The sequence below is a fragment of the Penaeus japonicus genome, unplaced genomic scaffold (genome assembly GCF_977035675.1).
Source record: "Penaeus japonicus unplaced genomic scaffold, GWHDUDI00000001_assembly GWHDUDI00000004, whole genome shotgun sequence".
NCBI lineage: Eukaryota > Metazoa > Arthropoda > Malacostraca > Decapoda > Penaeidae > Penaeus > Penaeus japonicus.
In genome coordinates this window covers 21195136-21215559 of record NW_028234406.1, presented here as the reverse complement: position 1 = coordinate 21215559, position 20424 = coordinate 21195136, and the positions used below count along the sequence as shown (strand labels likewise).

The following is a 20424-nucleotide window of genomic DNA, read 5'->3' as shown; positions in this document are numbered from 1 at the left end:
ATTATCTACCTTTTGTAATAGTCTACCTAAGATATCGTTCATTACATCTTACCCGGAATTCAACTTCCGTATTATTCTACCCATTCCATTCATACTTTAAGGGTGCCGTTCATAACATAAATTTTTCCCTTTATATGATTCCTTTTGTGTTACGCTATCATTTAGTAATACTCTTCATTACTTATGCAAGGGTATCATTCAAATCTTCCACGTTTGCCTTTCCTTGTTACTTGTACCATTTGTATTACTTTATTCTGGGAGTCATTCATACATTTTTTTATTTGTTCTAGAAACTTCTCATTTGAATCACCCCGACTATGATGTTACTAAAACCTTTCATATTTACATTTTTAATATTCAACCGAAGTTCCCATTCGTACCTTTTACTTCTTCCCCTTGCACGTTGCTTAACACTTCGTCTCTAGTATTTATTCATATCCATTTTCCAGCTTTTTAAATTCTCTACACATGGCGCACCTACGCCTTCAGTTGTTGCCATTTCGTGTTACTTTACCCAGTGACAGTTACACACAGAACCTTTTTCTTTGTATCAGTTAACCTGATGTCATTCACACTAAACCACTTGCGTCTTTTACCCAGGATGTCATACACCAGTCGTATATACTTTTCATTATCATTCATATCTTATTTAGTTTTCTATTGCAATTTCTCTGGGGCGCATTCCCTGGTTTTATTCAATGATTTACTCTTACTTTATCTTAAACTTCCTTTCTCTACCACTCAACCCACTTTGCCATTCATAACTTTCATATTAACTTCTCCTCAAATATCATTCATTTTTACTGATAGTCATTTTATCTTTTACTTTTCCCATTTTCCTTTTTTTCCTTATTCAAACCTTCGTGTAACCGTTTATTTCTATCTTTTGAAATAGTTAAGCCAGATCGTCATCCATACCTCACTCTACCCAGGAACTGTTACTTTATCTTAAGAATACCGTTAATTTTGTACTTTTTATATTACTCTCCGCTAGGTGTTACCCATACTTATCACTCCTGTCCTTTCTTTTAATCTAACCCTTTCATTTCAACCATACGTTTGACTCCATCTAAAGTATCAACCATACCATTCATATCTCTTATAATACTCTGCCCAGGGCGTCCCTTCATCTTTCACTTTAACCATACGTAAGACTCTGCCCATGGTATAACTCAAATCGTTCATATTTTACCCATTCACCAGTAATCTGCTTAATTTAAGATATCAGTTATATCTTTCAAATGTACCTTCTCTGTAACACTATTCCGGGTGTCATTCATACCTTTCAAATCTTTATTTTTATTATTACTCTACCCTGGGTGTCATCCATACCTTTCAAATCTTTCTTTTTTATCACTTTACCCTGGGTGTCATCCATACCTTTCAAATCAACCTTTATTGTTACTCTGCCCTGGGTGACATCCATACTATACAAATATTGTTACCTTACCCAGGGCGTCATCTATACCATATAGCTATTGTTACCTTACCCAGGGTATTATACACGTCTTTCAAATCTAGTTCCACTACTATCATCTGTATAATTCTGTTCATGTATTTCGTACCTTACTCAATTCCCTTGATATTCTCTACCCATGGTATCTCTCAAATCTAAAAAAAAAATACCACTCTGTCCAGCATCTTTGTATAATTCTACCCCGGGGTATAATTCATTCCGATTCATATTAAACCTGCTATTTAATTCAACCCTTGTAATTCTACCACATATTCGAGTTTCTCTAAGGTGTCAGTCATACCATTTGAATCGACGTTTTTTAATACTCTACCCACGGTATCACTTTAATCTTTCACTTTTACCTAATATAAAACTCTACCTTTCATATTTTAACCGTTTTTCTTAATCTTTATTTTTTGTTTCTCTACCCAGGGTGTTATCTACACTTTTCCAATACCTATTCTTTATGCTGCACAGGGTGTCATCCATACTAAAAAAAAATATTTTTCATAACCCAGGGTGTCACCCATATCTTTTTATTCTTTCCTCGTTGTTACTCTAACCTGGGTGTTCTCCACACTTTTCTTCTTACTCTACCCGGGGTGTCATCCATATCTTTCAAATCTACCTTTCTCTTACTCTACCCGGGATGTCACCCATATCTTTCAGATCTACCTTTCTTTTTACTCTACCCGGGGTGTCATCCATATCTTTCAGATCTACCTTTCTTTTTACTCTACCCGGGGTGTCACCCATATCTTTCAGATCTACCTTTCTTTTTACTCTACCCGGGGTGTCATCCATATCTTTCAGATCTACCTTTCTTTTTACTCTACCCGGGGTGTCACCCATATCTTTCAAATCTACCTTTCTTCTTACTCTACCCAGGGTGTCATCCATATCTTTCAAATCTACTTTTCTTCTTACTCTACCCGGGGTGTCATCCATATCTTTCAAATCTACTTTTCTTCTTACTCTACCCGGGATGTCACCCATATCTTTCAGATCTACCTTTCTATTTACTCTACCCGAGTTATCCATATCTTTCAAATATACCTTTCTTTTTACTCTACCCGGGGTGTCATCCATATCTTTCAGATCTACCTTTCTTTTTACTCTACCCGGGGTGTCATCCATATATTTCAGATCTACCTTTCTTTTTACTCTACCCGGGGTGTCATCCATATCTTTCAAATCTACTTTTCTTTTTACTCTACCCGGGGTGTCATCCATGTCTTTCAAATCTACCTTTCTTTTTACTCTACCCGGGGTGTCATCCATGTCTTTCAAATCTACCTTTCTTCTTACTCTACCCAGGGTGTCATCCATATCTTTCAAATCTACTTTTCTTCTTACTCTACCCAGGGTGTCATCCATATCTTTCAGATCTACCTTTCTTTTTACTCTACCCGGGGTATCATCCATATCTTTCAAATCTACCTTTCTTCTTACTCTACCCGGGGTGTCATCCATATCTTTCAAATCTACCTTTCTTTTTACTCTACCCGGGGTGTCATCCATATCTTTCAAATCTACCTTTCTTTTTACTCTACCCGGGGTATCATCCATATCTTTCATATCTACCTTTCTTTTTACTCTACCCGGAATGTCATCCATATCTTATAAATTTACCTTTCTTTTTACTCTACCCGGGGTATCATCCATATCTTTCAAATCTACCTTTCTTCTTACTCTACCCAGGGTGTCATCCATATCTTTCAAATCTACCTTTCTTCTTACTCTACCCAGGGTGTCATCCATATCTTACAAATCTACCTTTCTTCTTACTCTACCCAGGGTGTCATCCATATCTTTCAAATCTACCTTTCTTCTTACTCTACCCAGGGTGTCATCCATATCTTTCAAATCTACCTTTCTTCTTACTCTACCCAGGGTGTCATCCATATCTTTCAAATCTACCTTTCTTGTTACTTAACCCTGAGCGTCATCCATACTTTCCAAATCTACCTTTCTTCTTACTCTACCCAGGGTGTCATCCATATCTTTCAAATCTACCTTTCTTCTTACTCTACCCAGGGTGTCATCCATATCTTTCAAATCTACCTTTCTTCTTACTCTACCCGGGGTGTCATCCATATCTTTCAAATATTTTTTGTTACTCTTCCTTTCATATTTACCATTTTTGTTACTTTACCCTGGATGTCATCCACTTATTTCATATTTACCTTTCTTCTTACTCTACCCAGGGTGTCATCCATACCTTTTAAATATGTATTTTTTGTTCCTCTACCCAGGGTGTTATCCATACCATCTTTTTTTTTATACTCTACTCTGGGTATCTTCCATACCCTTCAGATCTACCATTTTAGTGGATCCACACCTTTCAAATATATATTTTTTTGTTACTCTAATCAGGGTGTCGTCCATACCTGTAAAATTTACCTTTTTTGTACTCTACCCAAGGAGTCATCCATAGCTTTCAAATATATTTTTTTATTACTCTACCCAAGGAATCATCCATTACTTTCATCTTTCTATTACCATCTGTATTATTTTACTTGTTTCCCTTGATATTTTCTACCTAGGGCATGATCTCTACCTAGGGTGTCATTCATACCAATAAAATATACAATTTCAACTACACTGTCCAGTGTGCTTGAATAACTCTACCCATCGTATAATTCAGACTTTTTATATTTTACTTTTTCATACAACCAATTCATTTCTACCATATATTTGACACTAAGATGTTAGTCATAGCATTAGAATCGACCTTTTCTCTACCCAGGACGTCACGGTTGTCTCTCACTTTTACTGTTTTTAAAACTCCAGGGTGTCATCCATACATTTCAAATCTACATTTTTTTTCTCTCTCTACCCTAGGTATCATCCATCACCTTCAACACTATTTTTTTTTTGTTACTCTACCCAAGGTGTCATCCACTCCTTTTCTTTTTCTTTGTTACTTTTTCTCTTTTGTTATTCTACCCAGGGTGTTGTGCAAATCTTTCAAATATACATTTTATACTACTCTGACGAGCCTTTTTTTTCATATTTTACCTGCATTCATTATTTAACCCTTACATTTCTACCATATACCATATATTTGACCCTTACATTTCTACCATATATTTGACACTATCTTAGGTGTCAGTCATAGCATTGGAATCGACGTTTTTATACTCTACCAAGGGCGTCACTTAATCTTCCAGTTTTGCCTTTTGTAAATCTCTTCATATTTTAGCTATTTTCTCTTAAACTCTTCAACCCAGGGTGGTATCTATATCTCTAAAATATTTTTTTTACTTTACCCAGAGAGTCACTTAACCATTAACTTTTACCTTTTGTTAAACTCTGCCCGGGGTATAACTCCAAGCTTTCATATCTTTGTCATTACCTCTTATTTCATTAACCTAGGGTGTCATCCACGCCTTTCATATCTTTATTTTATTTATTTTCTACCCTAAGTGTCATCCATATCTTTCAAATCTATCTTTTTTGTTACTCTACCCTGGGTGTCATCCATACCTTTCAATTATGCCTTTCTTATTACTCCACCCAGGGTGTCATCCATATACCGTTCAAATATTTCTTTCGTGTTACTCTACTCACTTTCAATGTTGCGCAGAGTATAACTCAATCCTTTCATATTTTAGCCATCCACTCTTAAGTATTCAACCTAGAGTTTCATCCCTACCTTTCAGATATATCTTTCATATTACTCTACCCAGGGTGACATCCATACATTTCAATGTTAATATTTTTGTTACTCTACCCAGAATGTCATTAATACCTTTCAAACCTTTTTTTGTTCGTTACTCTATCCTGGATGTCATCCATTCCTTCCAAATCTAACTTTCTTGTTACTCTACCCAGGGTGTCATATCTTTAAAACCTTTCTTTTTTGTTATTCTAACCAGGGTGTAATTCATACTTTTCAAACCTTTCATTTTTGTTACTTTACCTTTTTTTATCATCCATACCTTTCCAATTCTACTTTTCTTACTCTTCCCAGGTCGTCATCCAAGTTGATTGCTTTCACCGTTTATTAATACCATCTGTATGATTATATGATATATTTCATATTTTCCACTGATCTTCTTTACCCAGGGTATGATCTCTACCCAGGGTGTCATTCCTACCAGTAAAGTCTACCTTTTGTATTACTCTGCCCACGGTGTTATTCGTATCTTTCAAATCTACATTTTCACAACTCTGGCTAGCGTGTTTGAATATCTTAGAATATCTTTTCCCAGGGTATCATCCGTACCTTTTAAATCTTTATATTTCGCTACTTTACCCTGGGTGTCATCCATACCATTCAAATATTCTTTTCTACCCAGGGTGACATCCTTACCTTTCAAATCTACTTTTCTTGTTACTCTACCCAAACCTTATTTTTTTATTACACTGACCAACGTTTTTGTTTTCTTTTTAATAAATCATACCTTTCATATTTCAGTCATATCTTTTGTAAAATTTTGCCCAGGGTATAACTCAAACCTTTCATATTCTAGCCATTCTTTCTAAATCTATTCAACCAAGGGCATCATCCATATCTTTCAAATCTTTCTTTTTTGTTACTCTACCCAGGGTGTCATCCATACCTGCCAAATCTACCTTTATTATTACTCTATCCAAGGTGTCACCCATACCTTTCAAATATTTATTTTTTGTTATTCTACCCTGGATGTCATCCTTGCCTTTCAAATCTACCCATTGTATCATCCATACCTTTCAAATCTTTATTTTTTGGTTGTTTTATCTCGAGTGTCATCCATACCTTTCAAATTTATCCTTCTTATTGTTCTACCAAGGGTGTCATCCATACCTTTCAAATCTTTAGTTTTTGTTACTCTACCCAGAGTGTCATCCATATCTTGAATAGTCTACCTTTGTTGTTATTCTTTCTAGGGTAGCATCCATACTTTTAGAATCTTGTTTTTTTTGTTACTTTACCCAGGGTGTCATTCATACCTTTCAAATCTACCTTTCTTATTACTCTACCCAGGGCGTCATCCATACCTTTTAAATCTTTCTTTTTTGTTATTCTACCCTGGGTGTCATCCGTGCCTTTCAAATCTACCTTTCTTATTACTTTACCCAGGGTGTCATCCATACCTTTCAAATCTACCTTTCTTATTACTCTACCCAGGGCGTCATCCATACCTTTTAAATCTTTCTTTTTTGTTATTCTACCCTGGGTGTCATCCATGCCTTTCATATGTATCTTTCTTATTACTTTACCCAGGGTGTCATCCATACCTTTCAAATCTACCTTTCTTATTACTCTACCCAGGGCGTCATCCATACCTTTTAAATCTTTTTTTTTTTTTTTTGTTATTCTACCCTGGGTGTCATCCATGCCTTTCAAATCTACCTTTTTTATTACTCATCCAAGGTGTCATCCTTACTTTTCGTACTTTTCAAATCTGCCTTTTGTGTTATCATACCCACGGTGTTATCAATAGTCCTTAAATCATCCACTTAATTGCTTTCATCTTTTACCATTTGCATAATAATATTCATATCTTATTCTATATCATATTTTGTTCGTCTTTCCGTGATCTTCTCTATCCAGGATTTAATGTTTACCCAGGGAGCCATCTATACCATTAAAATCTACATTTTTATTACTCACATCTTTCAAATCTACATTTTTTTCACAACTCTGACCAGCATGTTAGAATACCTCTACCCTGGGTATTATTCATACCTTACTCTTCCTAGGGCATCATCCGTAATTTTCAAATATCATTTTGCTACTTTATCCAGGGTGTCATCCATACCTTTCAAATCTACCTTTCATATTACTCTACCCTGGGTACCATCCATACCTTTCAAATCTTTCCTTTTTGTTACTCTACCCTGGGTGTCATCCATACCTTTCAAATGTACCTTTATATTTCTCTACCCAGGGTGTCTTCCATACCTTACAAATCTACCTCTCTTATTATTCTAGCCTGGATGTCATTAATACCTTTCAAATCTCTCTTCTTCTTTTTTAACTCAACCCTGGGTATCATCCATACCTTTCAAATGTACTTTTCTTATTACTCTACCTAGGGTGTCATCCATTTATTTCAAATCTATCGTTTTCGTTACTCTACACAGGGTATCATATATGCCTTTTAACTATTATTTTTTTGTTACTCTACCCAGGGTGTCATCCATATCTTAAATAATCTACCTTTGTTGTTATTCTTCCTAGGGTATCATCCATACTTTTGGAATATTGTTTTTTTGTTACTTTACCCAGGGTGTCATCCACACCTTTCAAATCTATCTTTCTTATTACTCTACCCAGGGCGTCATCCATACCTTTTAAATCTTTCTTTTTTGTTATTCTACCCTGGGTGTCATCCATGCCTTTCAAATCTACCTTTTTTATTACTCATCCAAGGTGTCATCCTTACTTTTCGTACTTTTCAAATCTGCCTTTTGTGTTATCATACCCACGGTGTTATCAATAGTCCTTAAATCATCCACTTAATTGCTTTCATCTTTTACCAACTGCCTAATAATATTCATATCTTATTTTATATCATATTTTGTTCGTCTTTCCGTGATCTTCTCTATCCAGGATTTAATGTTTACCCAGGGAGCCATCTATACCATTAAAATCTACATTTTTATTACTCACATCTTTCAAATCTACATTTTTTTTACAACTCTGACCAGCATGTTAGAATACCTCTACCCTGGGTATTATTCATACCTTACTCTTCCTAGGGCATCATCCGTAATTTTCAAATATCATTTTGCTACTTTATCCAGGGTGTCATCCATACCTTTCAAATCTACCTTTCATATTACTCTACCCTGGGTACCATCCATACCTTTCAAATCTTTCCTTTCTTATTACTCTACCCAGGGTGTCATCCATACCTTTCAAATCTTTCCTTTCTTATTACTCTACCCAGGGTGTCATCCATACCTTTCAAATCTACCTTTCTTATTACTCTACCCAGGGTGTCATCCATACCTTTCAAATCTTTCCTTTCTTATTACTCTACCCTGGGTACCAACCATACCTTTCAAATCTTTCCTTTTTGTTACTCTACCCAGGGTGTCATCCATATTTTAAATAATCTACCTTTGTTGTTATTCTTTCTAGGGTATCATCCATACTTTTAGAATCTTGTTTGTTACTCTACCCGGGTTGTCATCCATATCCTAATTATCATCCATAACTTTCAAATGTATCTTTCTTATTACTCTATCCTGGGTATCACCTATACCTTTTTTCTTTCTTTTTTCTTTTTTTGTTACTTTACCCAGTGTGGCATCCATACCTTTCAAATCTACCTTTCATATTACTCTACCCTGGGTACCATCCATACCTTTCAAATCTTTCCTTTTTGTTACTCTACCCTGGGTGTCATCCGTATCTTTCAAACCTAACTTTCTTATTGCTCTACTCAGGATGTCATTAATGCCTTACAAATCCTTCCTTTTCTGTTACTCTACCTTGGGTGTCATCCATACCTTTCAAATCTACCTTTCTTATTACTCTACCCAGGGCGTCATCCATACCTTTTAAATCTTTTTTTTTTTTGTTATTCTACCCAGGGTGTCATCCATGCCTTTCAAATCTACCTTTCTTATTACTCATCCAGGGTGTCATCCTTACTTTTCGTACTTTTCAAATCTGCCTTTTGTGTTATCATACCTACGGTGTTATCAATAGTCTTTAAATCATCCACTTAATTGCTTTCATCTTTTACCATCTACATAATAATATTCAAATCTTAGTTTATATCATATTTTGTTCGTCTTTCCGTGATCTTTTCTAACCACGGTTTGATCTTTACCCAGGGAGCCATCTATACCTTTAAAATCTACATTTTTATTACTCACATCTTTCAAATCAACATTTTTTACTACTCTGACCAGCGTGTTAGAATACCTCTACCCTGGGTATCATTCATACCTTACTCTTCCCAGGGCGTCATCCGTAAATTTCAAATCTCATTTTGCTACTTTATCCAGGGTGTCATCCATACCTTTCAAATCTACCTTTCATATTACTCTACCCTGGGTACCATCCATACCTTTCAAATCATTCCTTTTCTGTTACTCTACCCTGGGTGTCATCCGTATCTTTCAGACCTAACTTCTTATTGATTTACTCAGGATGTCATTAATACCTTTCAAATCTTTCCTTTTCTGTTACTCTACCTTGGGTGTCATCCATACCTTTCAAATTTATTTTTCTTATTACTCTACCCAGGGTGTCATCAATACCATTCAAATCTTTCTTTCTTATTACTAAACCCAGGGTGTCATCCATACCTTTCAAATCTCTTATTTGTTATTCTGCCCTGGGTATCAACCATACCTTTCAAATATACCTTTATATTTCTCTACCCAGGGTGTCTTCCATACCATTCAAATCTCTCTTCTTCTTTTTTAACTCAACCCTGGGTATCATCCATACTTTTCAAATGTACTTTTCCTATTACTCTACCTAGGGTGTTATCCATTTCTTTCAAATCTATCGTTTTCGTTACTCTACACAGGGTATCATATATGCCATTTAACTGTTATTTTTTTGTTACTCTACCCAGGGTGTCATCCATATCTTCCTTTGTTGTTATTCTTCCTAGGGTATCATCCATACTTTTAGAATCTTGTTTTTTTTTGTTACTTTACCCAGGGTGTCATCCATACCTTTCAAATGTATCTTTCTTATTACTTTACCCAGGGTGTCATCCATACCTTTCAAATCTACCTTTCTTATTACTCTACCCAGGGCGTCATCCATACCTTTTAAATCTTTCTTTTTTGTTATTCTACCCTGGGTGTCATCCATGCCTTTCAAATCTACCTTTCTTATTACTCATCCAGGGTGTCATCCTTACTTTTCGTAATTTTCAAATCTGCCTTTTGTGTTATCATACCCACGGTGTTATCAATAGCCTTTAAAACATCCCCTTTCATATTTTACCATCTACATAATAATATTCATATCTTATTTTATATCATATTTTGTTCGTCTTTCCGTGATCTTTTCTAACCACGGAGCCATTTATACCTTTAAAATCTACATTTTTATTACTCACATCTTTCAAATCTACATTTTTTACTACTCTGACCAGCGTGTTAGAATACCTCTACCCTGAGAATTATTCATACCTTACTCTTCCCAGGTCATCATCCATACCTTTCAAATCTACCTTTCATATTACTCTACCCTGGGTACCATCCATACCTTTCAAATCTTTCCTTTTTGTTACTCTACCCTGAGTGTCATCCTTATCTTTCAAACTTAACTTTCTTATTGTTCTACTCAGGATGGCATTAATACCTTTCAAATCTTTCCTTTTCTGTTACTCTACCTTGGGTGTCATCCATACCTTTCAAATATACCTTTCTTATTACTCTACCCAGGGTGTCATCCATACCTTTCAAATCTCTTTTTTGTTACTCTGCCCTGGATATCATCCATACCTTTCAACTCTTTCTTTTTTATTACTCTACCCAGGGTGTCATCCATACCTTTCAAATCTACCTCTCTTATTATTCTAGCCTGGATGTCATTAATACCTTTCAAATCTCTCTTCTTCTTTTTTAACTCAACCCTGGGTATCATCCATACCTTTCAAATGTACTTTTCTTATTACTCTACCTAGGGTGTCATCCATTTATTTCAAATCTATCTCTGCACAGGGTATCATATATGCCTTTTAACTATTAATTTTGTGTTGCTCTACCCAGGGTGTCATCCATATCTTAAATAATCTACCTTTGTTGTTATTCTTCCTAGAGTATCATCCATACTTTTAGAATCTTGTTTTTTTGTTACTTTACCCAGGGTGTCATCCATACCTTTCAAATCTACCTTTTTTATTACTCTACCCTGGGTACCATCCATACCTTTCAAATCTTTCCTTTTTGTTACTCTACCCTGTGTGTCATCCATATCTTTCAAATCTACCTTTCGTATTACTCTGGCCAGTGTGTTTGAATATCTTTGAATATCTTTTCCCAGGGTATCATCCATACCTTTTAAATCTTTACATTTTGCTACTCTACCCAGGGTATCATCCATGCCATTCATATATTCTTTTCTACCCAGGGTGTCATCCATACCTTTCAAATCTACTTTTCTTGTTACTCTACCCAAACCTTTATTTTTTAATACACTGACCAACTTTTTTTTCAATAACTCATACCTTTTATATTTCATTTTGCCCAGGGTATAATTCAAATTCATATTTTAGCCATTTTTTCTTAATCTATTCAACCAAGGGCATCATCCATACCTTTCAAATCATTATTTTTATTGTTCTATCCTCTCTGTGTCATCCATACCTGTCAAATCTACCTTTCTTATTACTCTATCCAGGGTGTCGCCCATACCTTTCAAATATTTATTTTTTTGTTATTCTACCCTCGATGTCATCCATGCTTTTCAAATCTACCCACTGTATCATCCATACCTTTCAAATCTTTAGCTTTTGTTACTCTACCCAGGGTGTCATCCATACCTTTCAAATCTTTAGCTTTTGTTACTCTACCCAGGGTGTCATCCATACCTTTCAAATCTTTAGTTTTTGCTACTCTACCCAGGGTATCATCCATACCTTTCAAATCTACCTTTTCTATTACTCTACCCAGGGTGTCATCCATGTCTTTCAAATCTTTCTTTTTTGTTATTCTACCCTGGGTGCCATCCATGCCTTTCAAATCTTTTTTTGTTACTCAACCTTGGGTGTCACCCATACCTTTCAAATCTACCTTTCTTATTACTCTACCCAGGGTGTCATCCATACCTTTTAAATCTTTGTTATTCTACCCTGGGTGTCATCCATGCCTTTCAAATCTACCTTTCTTATTACTCACCCAGGGTGTCATCCTTACTTTTCATACTTTTCATATCTACCTTTCGTGTTACCATACCCACGGTGTTATCAATAGCCTTTAAATCATCCACTTTTGATAAGTTAATTGCTTTCATCTTTTACCATCTACATAATAATATTCATATCTTAATTTATATCATATTTTGTTCGTCTTTCCGTGATCTTTTCTAACCACGGAGCCATTTATACCTTTAAAATCTACATTTTTATTACTCACATCTTTCAAATCTACATTTTTTACTACTCTGACCAGCGTGTTAGAATACCTCTACCCTGAGAATTATTCATACCTTACTCTTCCCAGGTCGTCATCCGTAATTTTCAAATATCATTTTGCTACTTTATCCAGGGTGTCATCCATACCTTTCAAATCTACCTTTCATATTACTCTACCCAGGGTGTCATCCATACCTTTCAAATCTACCTTTCTTATTACTCTACCCAGGGTGTCATCCATTCCTTTCAACTCCCTGGTTATCAACCATACCTTTCAAATATACCTTTATATTACTCAACCCAGGGTGTCATCCATAACTTCCAAATGTACCTTTATATTACGCTACCCAGGGTGCCATACTTTTCAAATCTCTCTCTTTTTTGTTACTCAACCCTGGGTATCATCCATACCTTTCAAATGTACTTTTCCTATTACTCTACCTAAGGTGTCATCCATTTCTTTCAAATCTATCGTTTTTATTACTCTACACAGGTTATCATACATGCCTTTTAACTATTCATTTTTGGTTACTCTACCCAGGGTGTCATCCATATCTTACAAATCTACCTTTGTTGTTATTCTTCCTAGGGTATTATCTATACTTTTAGAATCTTGTTTGTTACTCTACCCTGGTTGCCATCCATACCTTTAAAATATTCATTTTTGGTACTCTACCCTGATTATCATCCATACCCAAGGAGTCATCCATAACTTTCAAATATACCTTTTTTATAACTCTACCCAAGGAGTCATCCATAACTTTCAAATATACCTTTTTTATAACTCTACCCAAGGAGTCATACATTACTTTCATCTTTCTATTACCATCTATATTATTTTATTTGTTTCCCTTGATATTTTCTACCTAGGGTATAATCTCTACCTAGGGTGTCATTCATACCAATAAAATATACAATTTCAACTACACTGTCCAGTGTGCTTGAATAACTCTTCCCAGCGTATGTTTCAGACTTTTCATATTTTACTTTTTTCATTCAACCATTTCATTTCTACCATATATTTGACACTAAGATGTTAGACATAGCATTAGAGTCGACCTTTTCTCAACCCAGGACGTCACTGTTATCTCTCTGTTTTTAAAACTCCAGGGGCTCATCCACACATTTCAAGTCTACATTTTTTTGTTTCTCTACCCTAGGTATCATCCATAACCTTCAACACTATTTTTTTTTTTTTTTTTTTTTGTTACTCTACCCAAGGTGTCATCCACTCCTTTTCTTTTTCTTTTTCTTTGTTACTTTTTCTTTTTTGTTACTCTACCCAGGGTGTTGTGCAAATCTTTCAAATCTACATTTTCTACTACTCTGAATGAGCGTTTTTTACTATCTCTATAAATATCTTTCATATTTTACCTGCATTCATTATTTAACCCTTACATTTCTACCATATATTTGACCCTTACATTTCTACCATAGATTTGACCCTTACATTTCTACCATATATTTGACCCTTACATTTCTACCATAGATTTGACCCTTACATTTCTACCATATATTTGACACTATCTTAGGTGTCAGCCATAGCATAAGAAACGACTTTTTTTTATACTCTACCCAGGGCGTCACTTAATCTTCCAGTTTTCCCTTTTGTAAATCTCTTCATAATTTAGCTATTTTCTCTTAACCATCAACTTTTACCTTTTGTTAAACTCTGCCCGGGGTATAACTCCAAGCTTTCATATCTTTGCCATTACCTCTTAATTAATTCAACCTAGGGTGTCATCCACGCCTTTCATATTTTTTTTTCTACCCCAAGTGTCATCCATATCTTTCAAATCTACCTTTCTTATTACTCTACCCAGGATGTCATCCATACCTTTCAAATGTATCTTTCTTATTGCTTTACCCAGGGTGTCATCCATTCCTTTCAAAGCCTTCTTTTTTGTTACTCTACCCTGGGTGTGATCCATACCTTTCAAATATGCCTTTCTTATTACTCCACCCAGGGTGTCATCCATACCTTTCAAATCTTTCTTTATTGTTACTCTATCCTGGGTGTCATTCATACCTTTTAATTCTTTCTTTTCTTTTACTCTACATTGGGTGTCATCCATACCTTTCAAATCTACCTCTTTTATTTCCCTACCCAGAGAGTCATCCATATCTTTCAAATTTACTTTTATTATTACTCCTGGGTGTTATTATTACCCTGGGTGTCATCCATTCCTTTGAAATATTTCTTTCCTTTTTTTACTCTACCCAGGGTGTCATCCATACCTTTCAAATCTTTCTTTTTTGTTACTCTACCGCGTGTGTCATCCATGTCTTTCAAATGTACCTCTTTTATTACTCAACCCAGGGTGTCATCCATTCCTTTAAAATCTACCATTTTTGTTACTCTACCAAGATGTCATCCATATCCATAAGCTAATTACTTTCATCTTTATAATTGTATTCATATCTTTCATACTGACACCATTAAGATCTGCATTTTTATTACTCTGCCCAGGGTATTATCCGCACCTTTCCAATCGATATTTTTACTACTCTGACCAGCATGTTAGAATACCTCTTCCCGTGCTAAAATTCATACCTTAATCTTTCCAGGGTGTCATCAGTACCTTTCAAATCTTACTTTTTTGCTTCTTTACCCAGGATGTTAGCCATACCTTTGAAATATTATTTCAAAATATTAAAATATCATCCATACTTTTCGACTATTTATTTTTGTTTGTTACTCAACCCTAAGTGTTATCCATAGCTTTAAAATCTACCTTTCTTGTTACTCTACCCAGGATGCCATCCATACCTTTCGAATCTTTTTTGTTGTTGGTGGTGGTGTTACTCAACTTTGGGTATCATCCAAACCTTTCAACAACCTTTCTTATTACTCTAACCAGGATGGCCTCCATACCTTTCGATTAGTTGTTGTTGTTACTCAACTTTTGGTGTCATCCATACCTTTCTAAAACACATTTCTTATTACTCTACCCAGGCTGTCATCTATATTTTTCAAATCTTTCCTTTTGGTTACTTTACCCTGGGTACCATCCAAACCTTTCTTATTACTCTATCCAGGATGTCATTCATACCTTTCAAATCTTTCTTTTTTGTTACTCTACCCGGGGTGTCATCCATACCTTTCAAATTTACTTTATGACTCTACCCAGGGTGTCATCCATACCTTTCAAATCTTTCTTCTTTGTTACTCTACCCTGGGTGTCATCCATGCATTTCAATGTTAATATTTTTGTTACTCTACCCAGAATGTCATTAATACCTTTCAAACCTTTTTTTTTTTTTCGTTACTCTATCCTGGATGTCATCCATTCCTTCCAACTCTAACTTTCTTGTTACTCTACCCAGGGTGTCATATCTTTAAAACCTTTCTTTTTTTTATTCTAACCAGGGTGTAATTCATACTTTTCAAACCTTTCATTTTTGTTACTTTACCTTTTTTTATCATCCATACCCTTCCAATTCTACTTTTCTTACTTTTCCCAGGTCGTCATCCAAGTTGATTGCTTTCACCGTTTATTAATACCATCTGTATGATAATATGATATATTTCATATTTTCCATTGATCTTCTTTACCCAGGGTATGATCTCTACCCAGGGTGTCATTCCTACCAGTAAAGTCTACCTTTTGTATTACTCTGCCCACGGTGTTATTCGTATCTTTCATATCTACATTTTCACAACTCTGGCTAGCGTGTTTGAATATCTTAGAATATCTTTTCCCAGGGTATTATCCGTACCTTTTAAATCTTTAAATTTCGCGACTTTACCCAGGGTGTCATCCATACCATTCAAATATTTTTTTCTTCCCAGGGTGTCATCCTTACCTTTCAAATCTACTTTTCTTGTTACTCTACCCAAACCTTAATTTTTTATTAGACTGACCAACGTTTTTGTTTTCTTTTTAATACATCATACCTTTCATATTTCAGTTATATCTTTTGTAAAATTTTGCCCAGGGTATAACTCAAACCTTTCATATTCTAGCCATTCTTTCTAAATCTATTCAACCAAGGGCATTATCCATACCTTTCGAATCTTTCCTTTTTGTTACTCTACCCAGGGTGTCATCCATACCTGCCAAATCTACCTTTATTATTACTCTATCCAAGGTGTCACCCATACCTTTCAAACATCTATTTTTTGTTATTCTACCCTGAATGTCATCCTTGCCTTTCAAATCTACCCATTGTATCATCCATACCTTTCAAATCTTTATTTTTTGGTTGTTTTATCTCGAGTGTCATCCATACCTTTCAAATCTTTAGTTTTTGTTACTCTACCCAGAGTGTCATCCATATCTTGAATAATCTACCTTTGTTGTTATTCTTTCTAGGGTAGCATCCATACTTTTAGAATCTTGTTTTTTTTTGTTACTTTACCCAGGATGTCATCCATACCTTTCAAATGTATCTTTCTTATTGCTTTACCCAGGGTGTCATTCATACCTTTCAAATCTACCTTTCTTATTACTCTACCCAGGGCGTCATCCATACCTTTAAAATCTTTTTTTTTTTGTTATTCTATCCTGGGTGTCATCCATGCCTTTCAAATCTACCTTTCTTATTATTCATCCAGGGTGACATCCTTACTTTTCGTACTTTTCAAATCTGCCTTTTGTGTTATCATACCCACGGTGTTATCAATAGTCCTTAAATCATCCACTTAATTGCTTTCATCTTTTACCATCTGCATAATAATATTCATATCTTATTCTATATCATATTTTGTTCGTCTTTCCGTGATCTTCTCTACGCAGGATTTAATGTTTACCCAGGGAGCCATCTATACCATTAAAATCTACATTTTTATTACTCACATCTTTCAAATCTACATTTTTTTTACAACTCTGACCAGCATGTTAGAATACCTCTACCCTGGGTATAATTCATACCTTACTCTTCCTAGGGCATCATCCATAATTTTCAAATCTCATTTTGCTACTTTATCCAGGGTGTCATCCATACCTTTCAAATCTACCTTTCATATTACTCTACCCTGGGTACCATCCATACCTTTCAAATCTTTCCTTTTTGTTACTCTACCCTGGGTGTCATCCATACCTTTCAAATATACCTTTCTTATTACTCTACCCAGGGTGTCATCCATACCGTTCAAATCTCTTTTTTGTTACTCTGCCCTGGATATCATCCATACCTTTCAAATGTACCTTTATATTTCTCTACCCAGGGTGTCATCTATACCTTTCAAATCTACCTCTCTTATTATTCTAACCTGGATGTCATTAATACCTTTCAAATTTCTCTTCTTTTTTAACTCAACCCTGGGTATCATCCATACCTTTCAAATGTACTTTTCCTATTACTCTACCAAGGGTGTCATCCATTTATTTTAAATCTATCGTTTTCGTTACTCTACACAGGGTATCATATATGCCTTTTAACTATTAATTTTTGTTACTCTACCCAGGGTGTCATCCATATCTTAAATGATATACCTTTGTTGTTATTCTTCCTAGGGTATCATCCATACTTTTAGAATCTTGTTTTTTTGTTACTTTACCCAGGGTCTCATCCATACCTTTCAAATGTATCTTTCTTATTACTCTACCCAGGGTATCATCAATACCATTCAAATCTTTCTTTCTTATTACTCTACCCAGGGTGTCATCAATACCATTTAAATCTTTCTTTCTTATTACTCTACATAGAGTGTCATCCATACCTTTCAAATGTACTTTTCCTATTACTCTACCTAAGGTGTCATCCATTTCTTTCAAATCTATCGTTTTTGTTACTCTACGCAGGGTATCATGTATGCCTTTTAACTATTAATTTTGTGTTACTCTACCTAGGGTGTCATCCATATTTTAAATAATCTACCTTTGTTGTTATTCTTCCTAGGGTATCATCCATACTTTTAGAATCTTGTTTTTTTGTTACTTTACCCAGGGTGTCCATACCTTTCAAATGTATCTTTCTTATTACTTTACCCAGGGCGTCATCCATACCTTTTAAATCTTTATTTTTTGTTATTCTACCCTGGGTGTCACCCATGCCTTTCAAATCTACCATTCTTATTACTCATCCAGGGTGTCATCCTTACTTTTCGTTATTTTCAAATTTGCCTTTTGTGTTATCATACCCACGGTGTTATCAATAGTCTTTAAAACATCCCCTTAATTGCTTTCATCTTTTACCATCTACATAATAATATTCATATCTTATTTTATATCATATTTTGTTCGTCTTTCCGTGATCTTTTCTAACCACGAAGCCATTTATACCTTTAAAATCTACATTTTTATTACTCACATCTTTCAAATCGACATTTTTTACTACTCTGACCAGCATGTTAGAATACCTCTACCCTGAGAATTATTCATACCTTACTCTTCCCAGGTCATCATCCATATCTTTCAAATCTCATTTTGCTACTTTATCCAGGGTGTCATCCATACCTTTCAAATCTACCTTTCATATTACTCTACCCTGGGTACCATCCATACCTTTCAAATCTTTCCTTTTTGTTACTCTACCCTGGGTGTCATCCGTATCTTTCAGACCTAACTTCTTATTGATCTATTCAGGATGTCATTAATACCTTTCAAATCTTTCCTTTTCTGTTACTCTACCTTGGGTGTCATCCATACCTTTCAAATTTATTTTTCTTATTACTCTACCCAGGGTGTCATCAATACCATTCAAATCTTTCTTTCTTATTACTAAACCCAGGGTGTCATCCATACCTTTCAAATCTCTTTTTTGTTATTCTGCCCTGGGTATCAACCATACCTTTCAAATATACCTTTATATTTCTCTACCCAGGGTGTCTTCCATACCATTCAAATCTCTCTTCTTCTTTTTTAACTCAACCCTGGGTATCATCCATACTTTTCAAATGTACTTTTCCTATTACTCTACCTAGGGTGTTATCCATTTATTTCAAATCTATCGTTTTCGTTACTCTACACAGGGTATCATATATGCCTTTTAACTGTTATTTTTTTGTTACTCTACCCAGGGTGCCATATCTTCCTTTGTTGTTATTCTTCCTAGGGTATCATCCATACTTTTAGAATCTTGTTTTTTTTGTTACTTTACCCAGGGTGTCATCCATACCTTTCAAATCTACATTTCTTATTACTCTACCCAGGGCGTCATCCATACCTTTTAAATCTTTCTTTTTTGTTATTCTACCCCGGGTGTCATCCATGCCTTTCAAATCTACCTTTCTTATTACTCATCCAGGGTGTCATCCTTACTTTTCGTAATTTTCAAATCTGCCTTTTGTGTTATCATACCCACGGTGTTATCAATAGTCTTTAAAACATCCCCTTTCATTTTTTACCATCTACATAATAATATTCATATCTTATTTTATATCATATTTTGTTCGTCTTTCCGTGATCTTTTCTAACCACGGAGCCATTTATACCTTTAAAATCTACATTTTTATTACTCACATCTTTCAAATCGACATTTTTTACTACTCTGACCAGCATGTTAGAATACCTCTACCCTGAGAATTATTCACACCTTACTCTTCCCAGGTCATCATCCATATCTTTCAAATCTACCTTTCATATTACTCTACCCTGGGTACCATCCATACCTTTCAAATCTTTCCTTTTTGTTACTCTACCCTGAGTGTCATCCGTATCTTTCAAACCTAACTTTTTTATTGTTCTACTCAGGATGGCATTAATACCTTTCAAATCTTTCCTTTTCTGTTACTCTACCCTGATTTTCATCCATACCTTTTAAATCTACCTTTCTTATTACTCTACCTTGGGTGTCATCCATACCTTTCAAAATTTTCCTTCTTATTACTCTACCCAGATTATCATCCATACCTTTCAAATCTTTCTTTTTTATTACTTTACCCAGGGTGTCATCCATACCTTTCAAATCTACCTCTCTTATTATTCTAGCCTGGATGAAATTAATACCTTTCAAATCTCTCTTGTTCTTTTTTAACTC

At 35.1% G+C, this 20424-nt stretch overlaps 1 protein-coding gene across 41 annotated transcripts in view; it reads right to left on the bottom strand.

Annotated features, from left to right (window-relative positions):
- Positions 1–834: 834 nt before the first annotated feature.
- The window catches only part of LOC122249917 (uncharacterized), a 39588-nt gene continuing 19998 nt past the window's right edge, over positions 835–20424 (bottom strand). For 12 of the 41 annotated variants that reach the window (XM_086536309.1, XM_086536310.1, XM_086536286.1 and 9 more), the window contains 8 exons: positions 18501–19563; positions 11735–12102; positions 10632–11685; positions 8452–9471; positions 6731–8256; positions 3425–6682; positions 2132–3376; positions 835–2084 (listed from right to left, as the gene is read on the bottom strand). In XM_086536309.1, coding sequence (XP_086392435.1) covers positions 2010–2084; positions 2132–3073 — 1017 coding nt within the window. In that variant the 5' untranslated portion in view covers positions 3074–3376; positions 3425–6682; positions 6731–8256; ... (2 more) ...; positions 11735–12102; positions 18501–19563 and the 3' untranslated portion in view covers positions 835–2009. Of the gene's footprint in view, positions 2085–2131; positions 3377–3424; positions 8257–8451; positions 9472–9529; positions 11686–11734; positions 12103–12236; positions 17695–18500; positions 20197–20424 lie in introns of those variants that run through there. The other 29 variants (XM_086536317.1, XM_086536326.1, XM_086536301.1 and 26 more) reach the window with 28 other exon arrangements.